The 21,680-nt window shown below is 34.2% G+C and overlaps 2 protein-coding genes across 2 annotated transcripts in view; both read right to left on the bottom strand.

Annotated features, from left to right (window-relative positions):
- Positions 1 to 2,742: 2,742 nt before the first annotated feature.
- On the bottom strand, positions 2,743 to 8,239 carry LOTGIDRAFT_136535 (hypothetical protein; the record flags this gene model as incomplete). The annotated part of the gene is made up of 9 exons (XM_009046842.1): positions 2,743 to 2,886; positions 3,495 to 3,593; positions 4,075 to 4,200; positions 4,575 to 4,754; positions 5,047 to 5,164; positions 5,608 to 5,818; positions 6,423 to 6,593; positions 6,914 to 7,080; positions 8,085 to 8,239. Coding segments are annotated over 9 exons (1,371 nt in total), but the record flags the coding sequence as incomplete, so codon positions are not given.
- A 1,575-nt stretch (positions 8,240 to 9,814) lies between these two features.
- The window catches only part of LOTGIDRAFT_170979 (hypothetical protein), a gene marked incomplete at both ends in the record, with an annotated part of 14,199 nt that continues 2,333 nt past the window's right edge, over positions 9,815 to 21,680 (bottom strand). The window contains 7 exons of the mRNA XM_009046841.1: positions 9,815 to 9,973; positions 11,189 to 11,308; positions 11,596 to 11,694; positions 12,360 to 12,485; positions 12,728 to 12,907; positions 13,172 to 13,289; positions 13,771 to 13,981. Coding sequence (XP_009045089.1) covers positions 9,815 to 9,973; positions 11,189 to 11,308; positions 11,596 to 11,694; positions 12,360 to 12,485; positions 12,728 to 12,907; positions 13,172 to 13,289; positions 13,771 to 13,981 — 1,013 coding nt within the window. The remainder of the gene's footprint in view (positions 9,974 to 11,188; positions 11,309 to 11,595; positions 11,695 to 12,359; positions 12,486 to 12,727; positions 12,908 to 13,171; positions 13,290 to 13,770; positions 13,982 to 21,680) is intronic.

Here is a 21,680-nt window from a genome sequence, read left to right as displayed (position 1 = left end):
TTTTGGCTCTAATTGTTTTTAATTGAGTTTGAAGTGTTTTTCGGTCAGTCTGGGGTCCAATTAGTCGGAAAAGTCCAAAACTTGAGCCAAATCGAGTCATTGGGCCGAGGTTGGTGAGTTGCCGTTTTCGGTCGCTAGGGCCTATACAGGAGACAATGGAAATACGTTTTCCGGCCTAACTCCTAGGCTATGGGAGATTTTTCAGTTCTGTTTTTTCTCAAATGTCCAGCTTGCCAATGTGGATATACCCTGCAAATTTCAGCCCTGTAGCTTTGTAACTTTTCGAGAAAAAAAATTATTTGTATTTTCCCACTATGCGAGCTGAAGACCATAGAAACAAAAAAATTCGCATTTTTGTCTCTAATTGTTTTTAATTGAGTTTGAAGAGTTTTCCGGTCAGTCTGGGGTCCATTTAGTCCAAAAAGTCCAAAACTTGAGCCAAATCGAGTCATTGGGCCGAGGTTGGTGAGTTGCCGTTTTCGGTCGCTAGGGCCTATACAGGAGACAATGGAAATACGTTTTCCGGCCTAACTCCTAGGCTATGGGAGATTTTTCAGTTCTGTTTTTTCTCAAATGTCCAGCTTGCCAATGTGGATATACCCTGCAAATTTCAGCCCTGTAGCTTTGTAACTTTTCGAGAAAAAAAATTATTTGTATTTTCCCACTATGCGAGCAGAAGACCATAGAAACAAAAAAATTCGCATTTTTGGCTCTAATTGTTTTTAATTGAGTTTGAAGTGTTTTTCGGTCAGTCTGGGGTCCAATTAGTCGGAAAAGTCCAAAACTTGAGCCAAATCGAGTCATTGGGCCGAGGTTGGTGAGTTGCCGTTTTCGGTCGCTAGGGCCTATACAGGAGACAATGGAAATACGTTTTCCGGCCTAACTCCTAGGCTAAGGGAGATTTTTCAGTTCTTCGAGAAAAAAAATTATTTGTATTTTCCCACTATGCGAGCAGAAGACCATAGAAACAAAAAAATTCGCATTTTTGTCTCTAATTGTTTTTAATTGAGTTTGAAGAGTTTTCCGGTCAGTCTGGGGTCCATTTAGTCGGAAAAGTCCAAAACTTGAGCCAAATCGAGTCATTGGGCCGAGGTTGGTGAGTTGCCGTTTTCGGTCGCTAGGGCCTATACAGGAGACAATGGAAATACGTTTTCCGGCCTAACTCCTAGGCTATGGGAGATTTTTCAGTTCTGTTTTTTCTCAAATATCCAGCTTGCCAATGTGGATATACCCCGACTATGCGAGCAGAAGACCACTGGAGATGGTATGGTAGATTTTTTCCCAAATGTTCAATAGTCAAAGTGGATATACCCTGCAAATTTCACCCTTGTAGCTTTGTAATTGTTTGAGAAATTTATTTTTATTTGAACACTTTTAGTGCATATGTCACATGAAACTAAAATTTCTATATTTTTCTCTAACTGTTTTTAATCTATTAGTAGGAAAAGTACAAAGCGGACAATGGACCACATTTCCTAACCTAATTCTTAGCCTATAGCAGATATTTAAGTTCTCTTTTTCTCCAGATAGACAACGTGGATATACCCTTTAAGCATTATGAGCACTTTCAGTGCAGAAGTCTCTTTGAAGAAAAATGTCCATATTTTGTGTAATATTCTTTGATTAGGTTTTAAGTGTTTTTCCAAGTGTCATGGTTCTAATTAGTAGGAAAAGTTCAAAACTTAAACTAAATAGGGTTATTTGGCTAAGTCGGGAAATTGACGTTTTCGGTCTATAATTAAAGTCTATAAGCACACTTTTTATTTTCAATTAAAAACTTTTTAATCTAAAAGTGAACGAATTATCACCTAATTTTCAACGAGGAGAAATAATTATCACCTAGGTTTTTAATTCAATAAAAAGTGAAATATGTCGTATGTGAGTTATCGTATAAAAGAGACTCAAAAAACAATAAATAAAATTTTATTAAAAGTCAAAAATTACAGATATTTGTAAAAGTCTGGTATAAACGGTTCCCGCACTTTCTTCCAGTTCCACAATTGAAATAATCTACCGTCACATTTCTGTATCTGTAACTTACTACCATCTTTAGATAATCCTATACACTGTCCTGTTACTCTGTTAATAATCTTTTTATCCTGAAATATACACACATGGATACAATTAATTAAAGAGAGTATTTATCATAGTGTTCTAAACATTTTTTATTTAGTTTGACCAGTCCTTTTGCGATGTAAAAGAAGCCTACAAAACATTCAGCAAGGCAATTTTCGATAGATAAATTGGTCACAGTAATTTGTTCACAAAGTAAATTGGTCACAGTAATTTGTTCACAAAGTAAATTGGTCACAGTAATTTGTTCACAAAGTAAATTGGTCACAGTAATCTGTTCACGAGGTATATTTGTCACAGTAATAAGTTCAAAAGGTAAATTTGTCACAGTAATTAGTTCACAGGCTAAATTCGTCAAAGTTTTTAGAAGTCGGCAATTCTTGCAAGAGCGTTATCGAAACTTTCACCGTTTGGGTGATTTGATCACTTGATCAAATAACTGTGACCCAGTTTACCTTGTGGTTAATTCACTGTGACACAATTTATCTTGTGACCATTTTATCTTGTGACTAATTTCCATTGTGGTGATATTGCCTTGTGACCAAATCACTTTGTAACCAAATTGCTTTCTCACAATGTTACTGGGACCAATATACCTTGTGACCATATCAATGTGACAAATTCAACTTTTCATTCTAACCAAATTCTGATGCTAAAGATTTTCAAAGATCATGTGGCATTCACTCTACATACATGATATTTCCAATTTTGTGCATCATAGCCCCCACAAGACTCAGTTTTAAACGCACCACCACTTAGATCTACACATAAGTCTCTCATTCTGATCTGCATAGATTCGGTATAATCCCATTGCTAAAATATAAAATAAAGACGATAATTTGTATTTAGCAGCGAACTTCAAGTTTCCGCCTATCAGGTTGGGGAAGAAAAATCCATCGACGGTTGGAAATCGAAATACAATACTGCATCTGTTCTAGGCAACATCCAACTTCACCGAAAACGATACATAATCGAATCAAAAACACAACCAGAAGTTATTAATGGCGCGTAAATTTTATATCTAACAAAACTACTAAATTAGTTCTCGTCATCTTAGAACATCTTCACTTTGTCTCATATTTGTACATCTTAGAGCACTTTTAATGTGTTAAGGAGAAGTTTGTAAATGCAAGTATTTTATTGGATTGTAGGTTAGTGAATATATTCAATCAGAGCCCTCTAATGTATATAGACTGTAACTTGTAACCTTAGTAGAGGGCTTTGGTTGTCAGTGGTGTTTCTAGGAAACATTAGGTAACGGTGTCGCGTAGGGACCACAACATTTTCCTAGAAGGGCACATGCAGACCCGTCAATATGTAAAATGATAAATGATTTGAAAGTTGGGGAGGGGGCCTGGTCTACGCGTACAATCCAAATCGCAGCATTTACTTGAAATTGCGAAGATGATTGACCTACTGACCTGGTTTTCTTCACCATGACAAGGGTATGGTAGTATTGGCTCACTGCGTTTTAATTTACCACCATCTATACATATATTAGGCTCTGCAACACTTTGTATCTACAAATACAATAGTTCCTATGTTAATTTTGGATAATTAATTTAAGACGGATAATGTTACATTTATAATTTGCGACCAAAAGCAACATATTTTCTAGTAAATTTCAAATAGTACAATAAGCAACATAGTTCATAGTGAATAAACTAACAAATACTACATGTATAATGTAAAAAGTATAGTTTGTAGTATATTTGCATCTCCATAATTGTATAAGCAACATAGTTTGAAGTTTAGAAACTTAAATTATCATATTTTATAAGAAGCATAGTTTTCAGTAAATTTACATTTCCATGCTACTATAAGCAAAACATAATATCAGTAAATGTTCATGTCTATGTTTCCATAAACATCATAGTCTGAAGTTAAGAACTTAAATATCATAATATTATTACATGGAGTATACACGTAGTTTCATATTATCAAACCTTTAAACGTATATTTCCATATAAAAAAAACATAGTTTCACATTAGCAAACTTACGTTCCCATAATGTACACCACTTCCAGGAAAATACATTTCAGGAAAAATATTCCTTCTATACCATTCAAAATCATTACACTGTAATTTTTCACGTAACTTGACTCTTTCAGAAATATCACCAAAAGGCTGCAAGATTGAATCATATAGATTAGATTAATTGTACTTCAAACATTCATTCATTTTCCGTTCATTTTTATTCAATTAACTAAAATTTCATGCAATTTATTAAAATTTCATTCAATTTATTAAAATTCCATTCAATTTATTAAAATTTCATTCAATTTATTAAAATTTCATTCAATTTATTAAAATTTCATTCGATTTATTCATGTTCAGTTCATTTTATGCATGTTCAGTTCATTTTATGCATTTCATTGGGGGCAATGACAGGTGCTTCCCTAACGAGCCGATTCTCCATGAGCAATGTTCCATTCTCTAAATACGCCACGTATTTAAAACTGCACACCATTTCACTGCTCCCAGAAAGTGGAAATACTCACATCCATGTTTCCTTTTTGGTTGACAAATTTATACTTATAATCATCGAACCAAACATTGGCCACTCTTCCAAGATTTCGTAACATTTCGTGATAACCACCAATATAAGGTAGCCGCTTCCTGAAGATGTGGGCAACGTGAGAACATGGAGAAAGTAAGAGACTGCCCCCACACATCCAAATCTATAAGTAGAAAATAAATAGAAAGCGTTGCACAAAAATAGATATAAACGGTATAATTATAAAAGATAACCCGAATTGATTCATACACCAGACAATTGTCTTCATACATGGACAGAGTAATCTTATCCATAAATGGGGCCATTTGAATTCATACACGGGCGAGCAATCTATAATAGACTGGCCGAATAATCTTTCTATTTACGACCATACCGAGTAATCTAGTTATAGACGGGCCAATCCTCTGGTACCCAGGCGAAATATCTCGTACCTTTACTGAGAGCTCAATACGTACCTTAACAGAAATTTCGATATTCTCACCACCCCAAATATCTAACTGGTTATCATAAGTACCAATGTGATTGAAAAATACTTTACTGATGCTGAATAATCCTCCTGCCATTGCTGGCGACCTGAAATGATTTCAGAACTTAAAAATATAACAATACAATTTGAGTTGTAGCCATGGGGCATTTCCTCTTTCTCATCCGGCATCTGAGGTTTCTATAATTCCAGAAAATACATACCACCACTTATTCAAATGTCAGTCAGAAGCTATGCCATAATTATGTAAAGGGTTGTAAAGAGGTTTTGTAAATTGGGGACATTGATTGCATCTATTTGCACCATTTCAATTTTCTTTCAAACGTCTGTGGTTTTTCTTGATATAACAATAATATCTTAGATTTTGAACTCATAAAACGCTCAAAGAAACAGCCCTCCCAATACAATTTTCAATTAAAATTATCTCTATTCAACACAGCTCCCTTGACCAGCCACCAGTTCCTAGATCGTCAAATTGTGTCCAATTGCCGTCCAGTGTTCAATTCGCTAAGAAGAATTTAGGTGTACCTACTGGATATTGTCTGCAGGTGATTTTCGAGCTCTGTCAATTCTTTCTGGTGTTTTCATCCAGAAAAACCGAAGTGCGGGGAATTTAAAAATACCGACTTGCTCTGCTTGATCAGTATCTACAGCAAATGTTGTAGAATCTATGGTATTTATAGTTGGCATGGTAACCGTTCTTGGATTCTTCATGATTGGTTCCAACAATGGCTCCAACCATCCTATTAGACATACAGGAATTTGTATATGCAATGTTAAAAAAACAGTTAAAGTAAAATCGTTGTCAGTAAATCAAGATTTTTCGTACAAGGATAATTTTGTTTAAAAATTGAAATCGAGTTTGATGTCCATTTTTCTGCACTAAATTGGACTAATGAAGGCAGACATTGCCTTGGGGTAAAAAATGTGGAAATTTCCAGCTATTGCTAATTTTTTGACGTGCGCAGCCGGTAGTATACGGGGCCCCAGTTAACTGTCCTATCCTTTTATAACTTTCAATGAATTCGAAACGACAAAACAATAAATTTGTAATTGGACTCCCAGGGCCTCTGGTCACTCGAACTGCGTCCGGTGGTTTGACACCTCAGCCTGCCCCTTAGACTGACACATCTGCATCTATTTCAGCCTCTAATAGATTGATATTTTGAAAATTGCCGATTGCTAAAGCAGAGACAGAAAAACTAGGCCCTGTTTTGTGGATCTCCGAAGGTGTGTTTAAAATGGATCAGCCAAACCCAGATATTTTCGGAAAGATGGATACTTGTGTTGTTCAGTCATACCATCATGATGACTCTAAGCAAGCCTGTATATCAAAAGGTTACTTACCGTCCATACATTCAATATGAGCGTCAAGATATGTAACGATTGTAGATTTGGGTGAAGTATGATTTAAACCGAACAGCCGGGCTCGTATCAACCCCTCCCATCTTTCTGTACGTATTATTTTGACTTTAGGAAACTGGCTCATGTACTCCTCCAGTGGATCTTTAAGATGATCTGAAATTAATCAAGTCTTAATTTTTTAGTCTCTGACACCCAGTATAGAGGCCAGTTATTTTCATGCAAATAAGGGGATTTGAAAACAGAGGATCATCAATCAAACTTGCCTTATTTGCCTCCCCTACTCACAAACTTATCATTATCTAACGCAAAAAAAACCCTTTGAACTCCCTTTCACAATTCTGTGGACACTCTTTTACCCCTCTCTAGCCCACCTTATCATTCATAGGATCGCCACTCACACCTCACAGCCATTTTATATATAAGAACATTGATGCCCTGTTTTGTTTAAAGGTAATAGCAATATAATATAATACCATACGTAGAATTATCATCAACTAAAATAATTTCTTCTACGAGTCTTGGTGGAGTTCTATCTATAATACTATGTACACTTCTCAATAGTGATGTCCAAGCCTCATCGTGGAAACACATAATGATACTGGTTTTAGGTAAATCTTTAGGATACGAGATATCTTTACAACTACAAATACAGAAAATACATTGAAATGAAACTCTTCTAATGAACAGAATTTTCTAAGCACACATTGCAACATTTTCCCAATATCAAGTCTAAAACCCTGAATGTAATCGCCACCTTTTATCACGGAAATGCATACAACTATAGCCGCCGATTACACGTGAAGCTATATTGTTTTGTTTACACTTTTTTGTCGAGAGCTATATTAACTAGCTGGAAATTGTGAAAGCCAACGGTTGTGCTGAGGGATAACGTTGTTTAAACTGCCTTTTAGGAATAAATAAAGGGAACCCTTATTAACTGTATTCAATTCTACATGAGATAATGAATTTTAACCAATTTTAAAGATGGGTTCCCTTATTTTCATTTATGAAAATGAAAATGCTAATACTTATATGAATAGAAAGTAGATGTGTTCTAATGACCTGGAAAAATATCAGTTTGTCTCACATGTCTATAATTATTTCATGATTAGCTAAATTAAAGGAGAATTACCACCAGAATGCCAATGAGTGACCCGATCAAGAAAGGTCAAAAAGTTTTTTTTTGTTTATCTAGACAGTACATCTTTGGACATTTATGATTGGTTAAAACTTAATTATATGCAATAAGAACATAATGATATGATTAAGAATACATGATAATTCATTAGAAACACCAATTCATCAAAAGTTTGCTTAATTTGACACTAAACAATGAGGAAACCCATCTTTAACTCATTTTCATGAGTTGTGTACTCGTGTTCATATTTACAAAACAAACTGTATGTGAAAGATTGTTGATTAGTCAGTTTGAATAATTATTACCTTGGTCACTAATAAGAGTTCATATTGTGTGTCCATATTTATAACACCGACTGCATGAAAAAAAGTTTTGATTAGCCAGTCTTAAAATCACGTGACATCATGAACATTTATTACCTTACACCGTAATACAAGATATTTATCTTGTAAAGTGAACCCGGTAGAAATATACAATACTTTCAGAAGTGTGATGGTTATACGTACTCTTGTATTCGAGGGTCAGGTAAGTTTCTTCTGACGGACACTAGATTACCAACATATTCTTTAATAGCATATCTTACATAACCTGTATCTACTTTCTTCTGTTCTTTTTTACTCAGTCTTCTTGTATCTATACTCAATCCCTTACCATTTTCACCTAATAATATCAAACAGAGCGTTCACATTTCTCACCAATACAAGCATGACAACAAGGTCGCAGTGACTGCGCTAGTCTCCCGAGACAAGGGGTGCAAATACTTACACAACTGTCGCCGTCGGGAATCAAAATGCGACATTTTTGTGGAAGCACCCAAATCCCACAGACGCTCAGTGTCCCACATATGCCTACAAATCATCAGTTTAGAAAACCTCTTATCAATCCCTTATTATACTTCCTTTGACCTAAACGTAATTACCTATTGTGTTTAGATCCACGCCATATACTTCTTTAACCTCGGTATAATTTGGTTGAAATTTTAGAAAAGGCCAAAACATTTCTCGTCTCTTCCCCACAAAGTAGCCAACATTTTCACGCAACTGTTTTTTGCCAAGTATGATTCTTGCAAACGGTTCTTGAAACGACGGAACTGATGTGTCGATAGCCAATTTCACCACTAGCATAGTCCACACACATATAATAGTTATGCCTACTTTTAATATAAATTTACGTCGCAACATCTTGACAAGAAAATAATTCATATCGAGATCTGACGTCCACTTCAACTGCCAATGTTTACGGTCTTTAGTAGTCACAACCAACGCTTCTGCAAAGCAATGTTTCTTTCATTCCCAATTTGGTTACTTATCTTATCCATCTACATGTATAATCAACACGAATGGTGCAAATTTATTGAATAAATGTAATTCCAAGAGGTTTGGTTGATAGAGGATCCTCACTGACATAAGGTGTTATCCTTGTAAAAATAATGGTTGTTTCTTTCCTTCGTTTTTATTTGCGTTCTTCATATAGAACTCGTTTTTAATTCCCTTAGAATTTCTTCATCTGGAATTAACAGCTCCAATGGTGGTCTACATCTAATCTATAAAGCCCGCTATATCACGTAACACTTAATATATATTATGTTCGTTAAAGAAAAACTTGATATACATGCACTCAAAAAGTCGTGGCAGCCATTTTAATATTGCCCTATTCGATAATATCCGATCTATATTTTACAACATATGTAGCTTTATTGGTTTTTAAAGGACCGATTCTTATATTTAAAGTTTATCAGACATCTGTTACCTTTACAAATAATTTATAACCGTATTTTACTAAGCGCTACACATGAACCTTAACGTGGACAAAAGCTTTTTTCGATTGTGATGTCATAATCTGGTCAAGATTCGGTCAATCCCAAAAGTTAAAAATTCAGAATGAAACAAAAAAGTTTTACAACTTTAATCTTTCTATCGATGATAACATTTGGCTTGAATTTGCGAAGGTGGCGTCATGATTTTGTCAAGGTTTATTTGAATCTCAAACGATAGACGGGAATTCGGAATAAGAGCATAAGGAAAGTAAAAGTGCTTTCCCACCCCCATCATCTCTCCTCCCAAGACACCCTTCCGTCTTGCCAGACAGATTTAAAACCGATTTCAAGAAATATGCAGAACGAAGGCAACGAAAATATGGTTTAACATTCCAAAAGTTGCTTAAATTAATGCGTTCTATGAGAAAATACAACTTTTGACTATCATATAAAAAATAAAATTTTATTAAAAGACAAAAATTACAGATATTTGTAAAAGTCTGGTATAAACGGTTCCCGCACTTTCTTCCAGTTCCACAATTGAAATAATCTATAGTCACATTTCTGTATCTGTAACTTACTACCATCTTTAGATAATCCTATACACTGTCCTGTTACTCTGTTAATAATCTTTTTATCCTGAAATATACACGCACAGAACTTGATACAAAATGAAATGGAGTTTTACGTCCTTTTTTGTTTTCTGGTTTTACGGGGATAGGCAACGTTATGAGGGAAATTTTGCCACGAGAGTGGCATAAGCCTAGTCTCTTTCGGTTTCCAACTGAAGAGAGATATTGTACGTGCAACTCCTGTAGCACACGGGACCTCGGTTTGTTGTCACGTCCGAAAGACTAGAAACTGAAGGTATTATCTCGACATCATCGCAAAGGATCGGGGTCATTTGATCATTGAGAGTCACTCGGTCGATTACCTGTACCTCAGACATACCGTTGTTTATGATGGATAAAATTATCACAGTGTTTGATGCCTGGTATATTTTGGATTCTTGGGAGTTTTTTCCTTTAGTTGTTCTCCCTTTGTCACATTTGTTGGAACGTTCATCTGATCAAGCCGTCTAGACTATGTGTGTACACAAGGAGGATGTTTAAATAAATAGTAAGTCTAGCTCACTGGTCATCGCTTAATGAATTGACTTTTGAAGGCACGAATTGTGCCCCTTATTTCGTTTTCATTCATTTTTTTCCTTCGGATGTAGGTTTTGAATATCATAAAAACCCGTCAGCATTTTATCCTATATATAGAAAAGTCAACGACAGTGGTACAAGCTGTTGTGATGATGGCATATTTATCAAACAATTTCCGTTAATGTCCTTACATTTACATATTATGTTAATGACCAAATTTATTCAAGAAGACTCAGTTCGAACGACCAACTTTGAAAAGCGCAAAGGTAAGAGTTGATTTTGTTATTGATGCAAAAATACACAAATTTGTCTCCACCAGGTACAAATAAGGTTAGACAAGTTTTAAGGACAATGGCAATGTAAAGGGCTCAATAAGGAAATATGGGTGGGGAATATGCGGAAGGAAGACAACGAAATACGGCTTAACATTCTCAAAGTTACGAAAGGGAAATCTGAACCCGTGAACTAATAGAAAGTTATATCGACGGCCTACGTTTAATCTGTCGTAGACAACCCGTAACCCCTTTTTTTGGCAACGGAATATACATTATGTATGCTGGAGAACAATCCAATCAAAACGGTGTATTAACAAACCTCTTTGATACAAAAAAACCGTAGCAGTTCCTAATAGCTACCTATTGTGACAATTACTACCTAAGGGACACCCCTCGCACTTCAAAACACATTCGTCTTTGCTCGTTAATACCTGGTATTTCCAATTTTGTGCATCATGGGGTCCACATCCCTCAGCTCGAAATGTAGCACCACTAAAATCTAAACATAAATCTTTAATTCTTATCTGCATAGCTTCGGTATAATCCCATTGCTAAAATATACAATCAAGGTATTGGTAAAAAGGAAACACACAGAAGAATTTGTTGCTTTACTACAGACCAGTAAGATTTGACTACTTTTGTATAGGTGTGAAACAATTTCACTTTCTACCATGTTTCAATTTAGCAGGCATACTTTTCAAACCTGCCAAACAACACACTTGCAAGAAACAATTTTAGTATGTACAAATACTTCAGTATCTGCGGACAAAGTTGAAATTGAAAAAAAGTTGAACTTTGAAGATGACCTCTCTATTGGATCCACCCTTTACCTACTCACCTGACTTTCATTACTGTGGCAGGGGTATGGTATTATTGGCTCACTGCGTTTTAATTTAGCGCCATCTATACATAAATTAGGATCTGCTACACTTTGTATCTGTAAATACACATAGTGGACATGCTGAGGGTGCCGGACCATCGGACACGGTATCAGGAACCAGGGGTGTCAGACTGTCAGGGGCCCCACGACTTTGATTACAAAAAATAGCTTTTTGGAGAAATTTTTATATCTCTAAGATTTCATATAAAAAAATAATAAACTAAATACGCCGAGATGAAATTAATATGGATAATAACATTTCTATCGTTGTCATATTCATTTATTTTATAAGCAAATATTTTGATTATGACTTAAGCAGCATTGTTTCACATTAACAAACTTATATTACAAGTAAAATCGTTTCGCATTAGCTTACTTGAATAATAAGCCGCATAGTAAACGTATATTTTTTAGAAAAGCATAATAGTTTCAGTAAAACTATATTATAAGCAGCACAGTTCCACATTCATGGCAAACGTAAGCAAACTTTATATTTCAAGCAGCATAGTTTCACATGAGTAAACTTTTATCATTAATATCATAGTTGCGCTGCACATAAGAAGCATAGTTTCACGTAAGCATACTTATACAGAATTAGACTTAAGCATAATTATTACATTAGGTCTTTAAGCTGGCGAATTTATATTTGCCATTTAACCACCGAAGTTTTATATTAGCAAACTTACTTTATAAGTCACATAGATTAACAGTAATATACTTACGTTTCCATAATGTACACCACTACCAGGAAAATACATTTCAGGAAAAATATTTCTTCTATACCATTCAAAATCATTACACTGTAATTTTTCACGTAACTTTACTCTTTCAGAAATATCACCAAAAGGCTGCAAAATTGAATCGTCCCTTTGAAACAATAGCTCGACAACTCTGGCCAGTTCCAAATCCTCCTTAACATCACATCCGTATATTATCACGTCTTAGGAACGTTAAAAACTGTGATGCTGTTATATCGCACTAAACGTGCAAGTTATGTTATGATGTATGTTTTAATTGGTCGAGTTTTTTTTAGTTTGAAAAATGATCTGTTTTTAAAATGTAGTTTATTAAAGACAGATGGCCTACTCACATCAATGTTTCCTTTTTGATTGATAAATTTATACTTATAATCATCAAACCAAACATTGGCCACTCTTCCAAGATTTCGTAACATAACGTGATAACCACCAACATATGGCAACCTAGCCTTAAAGATGTGAGCAACGTGTGAGCACGGTGATATCAGTATACTGCCCCCACACATCCAAATCTACAATCGTAGAAAAACGTTTATATTTCAATATATTTGCGCTTCATATTTGTGGTCTGAATTCAGGCTCAGACGAGAGTAACTGCCCTTTGACTCTACTCGTCTACAAGAGATTACAAAATGTGTATTTTTGTCCGCACCACTAATCGTATGTTATTGCATTTCATATGTAGAAAACTTTTGGCCACAATCCCCTCTCCCGTCTCAACTTTCATTCAAATCATATTACATTAACCTTTTGAAATCTCAAATAGAAGGACGTACCTTAACAGATATTTCGATATTCTCACCACCCCAAATATCTAACTGGTTATCATAAGTACCAATATGATTGAAAAATACTTTACTGATGCTGAATAATCCTCCTGCCATTGTCGGCGACCTGAAATGTATCATATTACATGACGGGCGGACTAAGGAGCTATGGGCCCTCGGACTATGTTTTCTAACCTCTTCTAGCTTTTACTTGCACATCTTCAAGATGGTTAAGGTATTGCGCTCTTCGTCTTACACCTTGACTACAATACTATTATACTACTATAGCCACAATCACGGAATACATTGGATTGGATTGTATGCCAGCGAACAATGACTACTGCATTCAAGGTATTGTGAAGATGCTACTTGCACTGTAAGGGCCAAAAGATAATTTCAGATACATGCAATTCCTTTCCTATACAATAATTAGAAATTTCGGATAACCAAAAACTAAAATAGCATTTTTTATTTCAGTAGCTATCTTGCGCCAAAAAAAATGGTTCGAAGTTTCTCCCGTCAATACGTGCCGGTACACCATCTGTACATCACGTCAGAGGAACGGGCACTTTACAGGACCACATAATGAGTGCTAGGTGTATACCTACTGAATGTAGTCTGCAGGAGAGGACCGATCTCTGTCAATTCTTTCTGGTGTTTTCATCCAGGAAAATCGAAGTATTGGAAATGTAAAGATACCAACTTGTTCAAGTCTATCAGTATTCACAGCAAACGTTTTAGAATCTATAGTATTTATAGTTGGCATGGTAACCGTTCTTGGATTTTTCATGATTGGTTCCAACAATGGCTCCAACCACCCTGAAAAAAATTAACAATATTTTTCATTCTTGTATAAACTGCTTCAAATTTCAAGTACATAAAAGATGACACGCGAGAAGGTGCAGATGTATATTTTAAAGATTTCTGACCTCCATTTTCATCATTTTCGAGTGAACAGCGTTAGAGTAGTCGCTATTGACGTAAAAAATTGACTTATTGACGTTAGTTTGTACACTTGATCTAATTGACACGAAACTTTGAAAGAATATTGTGGGCCTATATTGAGTGAGTTCGATTTCAGACGAACACAGCTTCTGACGTGCGATGCATAAAAACTGTACAGTTCTGATAAAAGTAACTTCATGTGATTTTTTTACCTTTTGTTTCAGAACATTAATTTTGCCCATTTAACATATTTGCATATATGCACAGTTATACCTCGTCCCAAATTAATGATCCTTGCTATATTACATTCGGTCAGCCTTTATTATGATTTACATTTTCTTTATGTCAATTCTTCGATTGTAAATGGACTATTGGTCTTTTTCATCACATTTTATTATAAAAAATGGGCCTCAAAATATATAGTGTTTTGGAATAAAAAGTTGGTATGTAAATGGGAATAAATGTGACTTAAACAATTCAACCCACTAATCAGAACGATGTTAACCATCCATCTCACTGGCTTTACTGTCTGTTTGATTGCTTCAAATACTAAACCTAGTTAAAAAAAAATTTATTCTGATTGGATGAATATTCAAACAAACCAATCAAACGTTCAGTATTTTAAACCAGAATCGGTCTCCATAAAAATCAAACAGGCCTTTTGAACACTTATCTTTGTCATTCGATCTTCAGTACTATAGTGAACTCTTTTCACCTATTCTGTTGTTACAACAGATTCAAATTTTTTCTTCACCGCGCATGTAGTACCATTGAAATCTCAGCAGAAGTTCAAAATAAGAAAATTTTGGGGTAGGTTTTAATGATTTTATTTTATTGACTTTAAATCAAACCATTATAATTCAATTTCGGAAAAATTCATTTGTTCAGTTGAGCATTATGTCTACGTCTTAGAATTAACATAAAATTTAAGAATTTTAAACATGGCGAATAAGAGCCAGAAGATATACCTGGTGTCATAAATAACATAACAGGATCCTTATATAATCCGATAAATCCAAAAAACTTAGTAATTATCCATAAATATGCAATTAACTATTGAAAAACGCTTAATATCAAGATTAAGCGTTTTTCAATAATTACTTAGTTTTATGAATTTTCCAGATTTTACAAGGATTCTGTTGTAATTTCATCCACCAGGTAAGTTCACTGATGAATATATACTCATATTGACCATTTCGAGAATTTTATGTTCATTCTAAGACGTAGTATCACTTTAATGAGCTTCAACAATTACTGTATTCTGTACCCAATAACACAAATTATTTAGTATGGGAGCAGATTTGTATGATGTGGAACTATTCATTTGACATAAATCTTCACATTTCCCTTATAATCTATTACATGGCGTTATTGGTCATTATAAGTCCAATAAGCAACAGAGTTTGATGTCGGATGTCACTTTTTAAGTACATGATCTAAATATTCTCTTTCCATATCAACTCAAATGTAACGTAACAAAAAGTTTACGAAGAAGATAAGTTGATAATTCGGGTCATGAAAAATACAATGGAAAATAAAGAATGTTGAAAAACTACTATCAATAGGAAATTATCGTAAGTTTGCTCTTATTCTCATCATTCGAGGAATCTTCTGACATGCGTATTGACATTGTGTAGATCAGGCGGACGTAAAACTCAAATGCCCAAATATTGCCATAGGTTTAATAGCTCTTCCAAGTCTTATTTATTGCTATTAATAGAGGATTTTCACTATCAGAAATCGTTGGAACAATTGATGCTTTAAGTTTCCTAATACAGATACAATCTCTCGAAAACTTCTTTACAATGTAAGGCTTAGTAAATTTATTTTTATTTTCAGTGATCGTAACCAACCATCTGTTGTCACCAAGATCAGATATCAAAGATAATCTGACATTGTTCTCAGGTTGTAAACCCACAATTCTACAAAACAAACAGAATTCCAGAAAGTAGAGATTCAGGTAAGTGTTGAAATCGTATTATTTTCTAACAAAATAAACTATATTCTAAACCCAATACATTATACATATCCGGAACCCAATAATACAAAATATTTTCAATTTTAATAACTTTAGGATCAATGGAGCAGAAACGATGAACAGAACTGTACATTGCAATCATAACTTGGCATAAAAAATATCTAATTAAACTTATGACTTAAAATTCTTGACAAAGAAAAGATTTCTTCATTCTGAATATATTAACTATTATATACAAATGACAATGATTTGTAACTGGTGTTTGATTATGACTAGAGTTGAAAACGAAATCGATATGTGCACCTCATTCCTTTGCTGGTTGTATTTCAAAATAATACTGAGAATGAGGCAAAAAGACCAGACCTTTCTGAAACGGTTTTGTGATCCAAGAAAGACAAACTTTTCTATTGGATTAATAAAGACAAACTTTTCTGTTGGTTTTATGATACAAAAAAGACAAACTTTTCAATTAAATTAATAAAGACAAACTCTTCTGATGTTTTTGTTATACAAGAAAGACAATATTTGCTGGGATGGTTTTGTTGTACAAGACAAACTTTTCTAGGATGGTTTTTGTTATAGAATGAAGACAATTTTTTCTGGGATGGTTTTGTTATACAAGACAAACTTTTCTAGGATGGTTTTTGTTATAAAAGAAATTCATATTTTTCTAGGATGGTTTTGTTGTACAAGACAAACTTTTCTAGCATTGTTTTTGTTGTACAAGAAAGACAACTTTTTCTGGGATGGTTTTGTTAGACAAGACAAACTTTTCTAAGATGGTTTTTGTTATACAAGAAAGGCAACCTTTTCTTGAATGGTTTTGTTGTACAAGACAAACTTTTCTAGGCTGGTTTTTGTTATACAAGAAAGACAAATTTTTCTGGGATGGTTTTGTTGTACAAGACAAACTTTTCTAGGATGGTTTTTGTTATAAAATGAAGACAATTTTTTCTGGGATAGTTTTGTTATACAAGACAAACTTTTCTAGGATGGTTTTTGTTATAAAATGAAAAGACAAACTTTTCTAGGATGGTTTTTGTTATAAAAGAAATTTATATTTTTCTAGGATGGTTTTGTTATACAAGACAAACTTTTAGCGGTTTAGCTGTCCGGATCGTTAGTCCTTGGTTATTCATTATGACTTTTCGCTCCATTCGCCAATGTTAGTTTCCATGAGTTGAACATCGAAGCTGACATATTGGCAAGAGCAGATAACTCTGCGTAGATTGATTTTGATTGACCGGGTAAAAATCACTACGCTATTCCAGCCAATCACTGTAAATAAAATAACCTTGAGACGGAATAGTTTTCATTTTCAAATAATTATGCCATTCAAGTAACAATATTTTACGAATAATTACTGGATGTTTTATAATGGTATATGTGAAATATAAATTATGCAGTAACCACATAATAAATAAATATTCACAAACTTGATAACATACTTTGTTATTATAGCTCTGATATTAAAAATAAACATCGCATCATTTGATCGGAAACAGCTGAACTAGTTTAGTTTCAATATGGTGATATCCGTTCAATATACGAGGTAATTTGCAGCATTTAGTCCCGAAGTCCTGCTATCAGAACTCAGCTATATAAGTGCTTTTGGGTTAAAGGCCATGTTCATTCGATAGTACATACATTGCCTACGTCACTACGCTGCAGGTCTTTTCCAAGTGGTTTTTGTAAGCGGAATATTTTGTCTTCGAATTTACGTAACCTTTTAATAAGATTTTTAGGTGTAAGATTTCTGGAAATACCTCGTTTGATTGGCCAATTTCTATTGTATTTAGATCATTTTAATCAACGAGAAATATGTCTAGTAATCAAATTCATTTAACAATGAAGTTACAACTCAAAAGAAATATTTGTATTAGCCTATTTTCAAACCATTTGCTCAATTAAAAGAATGCTCTTTAAAAATGTTTTCCCAAAATTATTACAGTCTCAATTAAATTTTTGCAAATGCTTTTCACAGACTGCTGCACGTTAAACAATATAGAAGCTCATTTAATCGCTCATTCGTTCATGCATTCTGTCTGTCTGTCTGTCCAGTGACAGAATGAAGTGAGAAGTTTGAAATGGACAGGAGAGGGTATAGTTACACTAGATCAGAGTTTGAGATACATGAGACTCTTTCCTTCGATTTCCAATATATAACATTGAAAATGATAATCCTTGATACCAATCTTTTTGGTTTGTCTTGAAGATTTCAGTTCGCTTGAATTGTAAGATGGGGTCTTAAATTTTGTATGAGTAATGACTTTAGACTAGATGGTTTTTTGATGTAGTTGACATTTGAATGGAAACGAAACCATTGTACAACCCTTTTTTCACAATTAAAAAAGAACAATGCTTTTTGTGATGTTCACTATTACTGATATACAAAGTATTCAAAAGTGTAACCAAATCTCTATTTTTTTGGTCAATGATGACTGAAGGGAAGAAAGTAGATTCTGGTTGAGATTAAACCAGGCAGGTGTGCGGACTAAGTCTTAGTCTGCGATATCTAGGGCAGTCTATAAGGATCATAATATAACGAAAATAGAGCCCAAAAGTGGCATAGGAGCTAAGTCAACAAGCTCCGGGTTTTGGTATCTAGAGATGGTCAATTAGACCTCCTGGCCTTGATCTTTGAAGTAAGCAACATCATATAAATATATATTGCTGATTAGCAATTGGTTCCACTACCTGGGACGTAGTCCTGAAAGCTGTACACCTCCCTTCAGGTTCTCCTACCTTGGACGTTGTCCTGAAAGTCGAGCTACTTCAAATCCTAGTTGACCGCATCTAATCCCGCTGTATTCGTGTCCGAAAGTTGAAAATATTATCACCAAGTTGTTTTTAGAGGTTCTTATCTAAATTTCCGGAACGGAATAGACAGGACTGGCAACTTGGTTTATATCTTGAATGTCTTCCCTTCACTTGGTTACACATTGCAAATTATCATTATCAACTTTGTCAATTATTTTGCCAGCTTAAACATTCAAAGCTGTTAATATATTGAAATAGTCTTCTTGCAATGCTTTCGTAAAACTGTAAAAATGAATCCACTATACTTTACAATCCGGTGCCTTAAAGCATGTGTCTTAGAGAAATTCAGTCTCGGTTACAGAAAACTCTGATTTTAGGATTCAAATTAACTCTTTTCTATAAGACAAACTAAATTCATTGGTATAAAGGATTTATCTTTATCATTATTGTATGAAGGAATATCTAAGGTCTGATTTTGGTCTGTCTCAATTTCTTCTACTGTAAATATACTTTCTCCCTTCTTATTTCTAACTTCTTATTTCATTCATTCATGGATAGATAGAAATAAGATTGAAAAGTTAAAGAAATGAAAATATAGAAATTTTTTCCATGTTGTATTTTGCAACGATACAAAACATGTTGTTTGACTTGTTGAAATCCATTTTCTCACTTATAGATAAAATAAAAAAAAACTTTAAGATAATTGTTTAAGCGCATGTGCAAAAAAAAGTTCAATATTGCCTTAAAATTTAGAATTTAATAATATAGCCTACATACATACCAAGTTTGATGAAATAAGAAAGAAAGAAATTAGATAATTTCCTGCATATCACCAATAAGAAAGTGGGTCAATTAAGCCGTGGGCGTGGTTTCAGTGTGTTTCAGTAAGTTCAATTTAAGCATGATACCTTTAAATACATCCTAGATCGTCTTCATATGTCACATAGACTTGTTGCATATCACTTGAATGCTCTCAGCATTATGAATTATTGCCCTATCCCTATTATGGCACTGCATCTGTTGCGGTTTGACCCTTAAGGTCAAAAGGTCAATGCCACCTTTTATCAACATGGTAAATATGGAGGTCATAAGATATAAGTCTCCAAACTTAAAAAAAAAAATAACGTCCGGTTATACAAAAAGGGCAAAACCCTTCGATCTGTCAAAAAGCAAGAAGTAGAATATTTCTATCAACTTGGCAAAAAGAAGTATCGAACGGCTATCATTTTTCTTTTGTTACAAGAAATATGACAAAGAAAACGGTCGATAAATACGCCCTCTAATGTCCATTTTCTCTTTGTTGCTTAATGTTGCTCAGAAATTGTCCGTTTAGAAGTACCTGTTACGGTTCTTGAGAAAACAGGCCTGCCGTAGAAGAAAAAGAAAAATTATCATTACGAAAACAAAAAATATAACATCCAGAGATTTAGTGTATAATTATACGACAAGCGTGATGAGTTTGTTTTTCCTTTTATGTGCAGCAACATTCTGCATGACCCAATCGAAAAATATAACATGTTTGTTTCTGCTATCATCCCAGGTGTTTTTCGTGTTACGTAGGTCCCTTGCATGCTGTCATCGCAATTAGCAATGACAGGTCTGCTTGAGGCTGCTTTTCATTATAAAATTGTTGAGGGTGGGGGTGTTTGTAACATTTTTCTTATATATACCTTCTGTGATCAGTTCCCACCCTTCTATTATTAGAATGGACTCACTCCACTAATTTGCCAACTATTGTTAAAACACAAAATTCAACCTTCTACAACTTTTTCCAGAAATCTCGTTGAAAGCTTTCCACTTTGTCGATTAAAAGATCCTTAATGTCTTGTAAAAAATTCAATATATGATGACATTAAATTCCAAATCTGGAACAAAAATTACTCAATAATAGGCATGTAAAAACCCCAAAAGGGAGAGAGAAAGAAGACTTCTAAAAATAGCCCGGATTTCTAAAAAATACCCTGGACTACATTCGTATAACATCATTACCATAAAATGTTTTAGTGGAGGAGTCCTGAATTGAATTAAATTTACATCAGTTACCTCCCTTGAATTATTAAAATTGGCGGTCAATCACTGCTTTTGGGGCTTTTTGTTTGCTTTTGGCTTCCTGATGTGTTTGTTGTGTATGTTTAGCAACAATGACGGGTGTGGCGACAGGTCGTCTATGCTTACTCTTCTAGAAACATAATACACTTTTCATTATGAATCATAATAATCAGTGGCGTAGGCCTAACCAGAGAGTGGGTTTAATGGACTTCAGTAGCCTACTATGTTTGCTTGAAAAGAGGTTTGAATTTGAGGTACATGTGATCTGCATCGTCATCATCAATGTAATCCAAAAGAAAAACAATGGTATAGATCGAAGCCATCTGTTGGCAACAGATCGATCTGGGAGACAGTTGGACGTCCAAACATTCCGTAAACCCACGATATAGATATGAAGTTGAAACTTTTATTGTTTTTCATTTTGCTGTATTTTTTTTTTATCTTGCATTTTGCTGTATTAACAGTAAACATATCACAGTTTATTATCATGTTTAGAATAGGATACAATAATGATGCAATTAGTATTAAGTCATATCGACTCTAGTCTTATGAAGTGGCGCATGATTTAGTCTAAATGCAATATTCATTGAAAATAACAAATAATTTACAAAATAGTACATTTCAAATCCCCCCCCCCCACCCCTTCGCAAATGATTATAATTGATATCTGATTGAAAAGTTCATAAGCTGCTGTTTCGTCAATATGTTGATTTTGATTTAGGGTGAAATAAATTGCAAGGACTTTTGGCTTGTTTTAATGTTTCTAAACATAAAGAAGTATATAGG

Source organism: Lottia gigantea, assembly GCF_000327385.1.
Source record: "Lottia gigantea unplaced genomic scaffold LOTGIsca_107, whole genome shotgun sequence".
NCBI classification, from domain to species: domain Eukaryota; kingdom Metazoa; phylum Mollusca; class Gastropoda; family Lottiidae; genus Lottia; species Lottia gigantea.
Note: the sequence above shows the minus strand (reverse complement) of the source record. Positions and strands in the feature narration are given on the sequence as shown.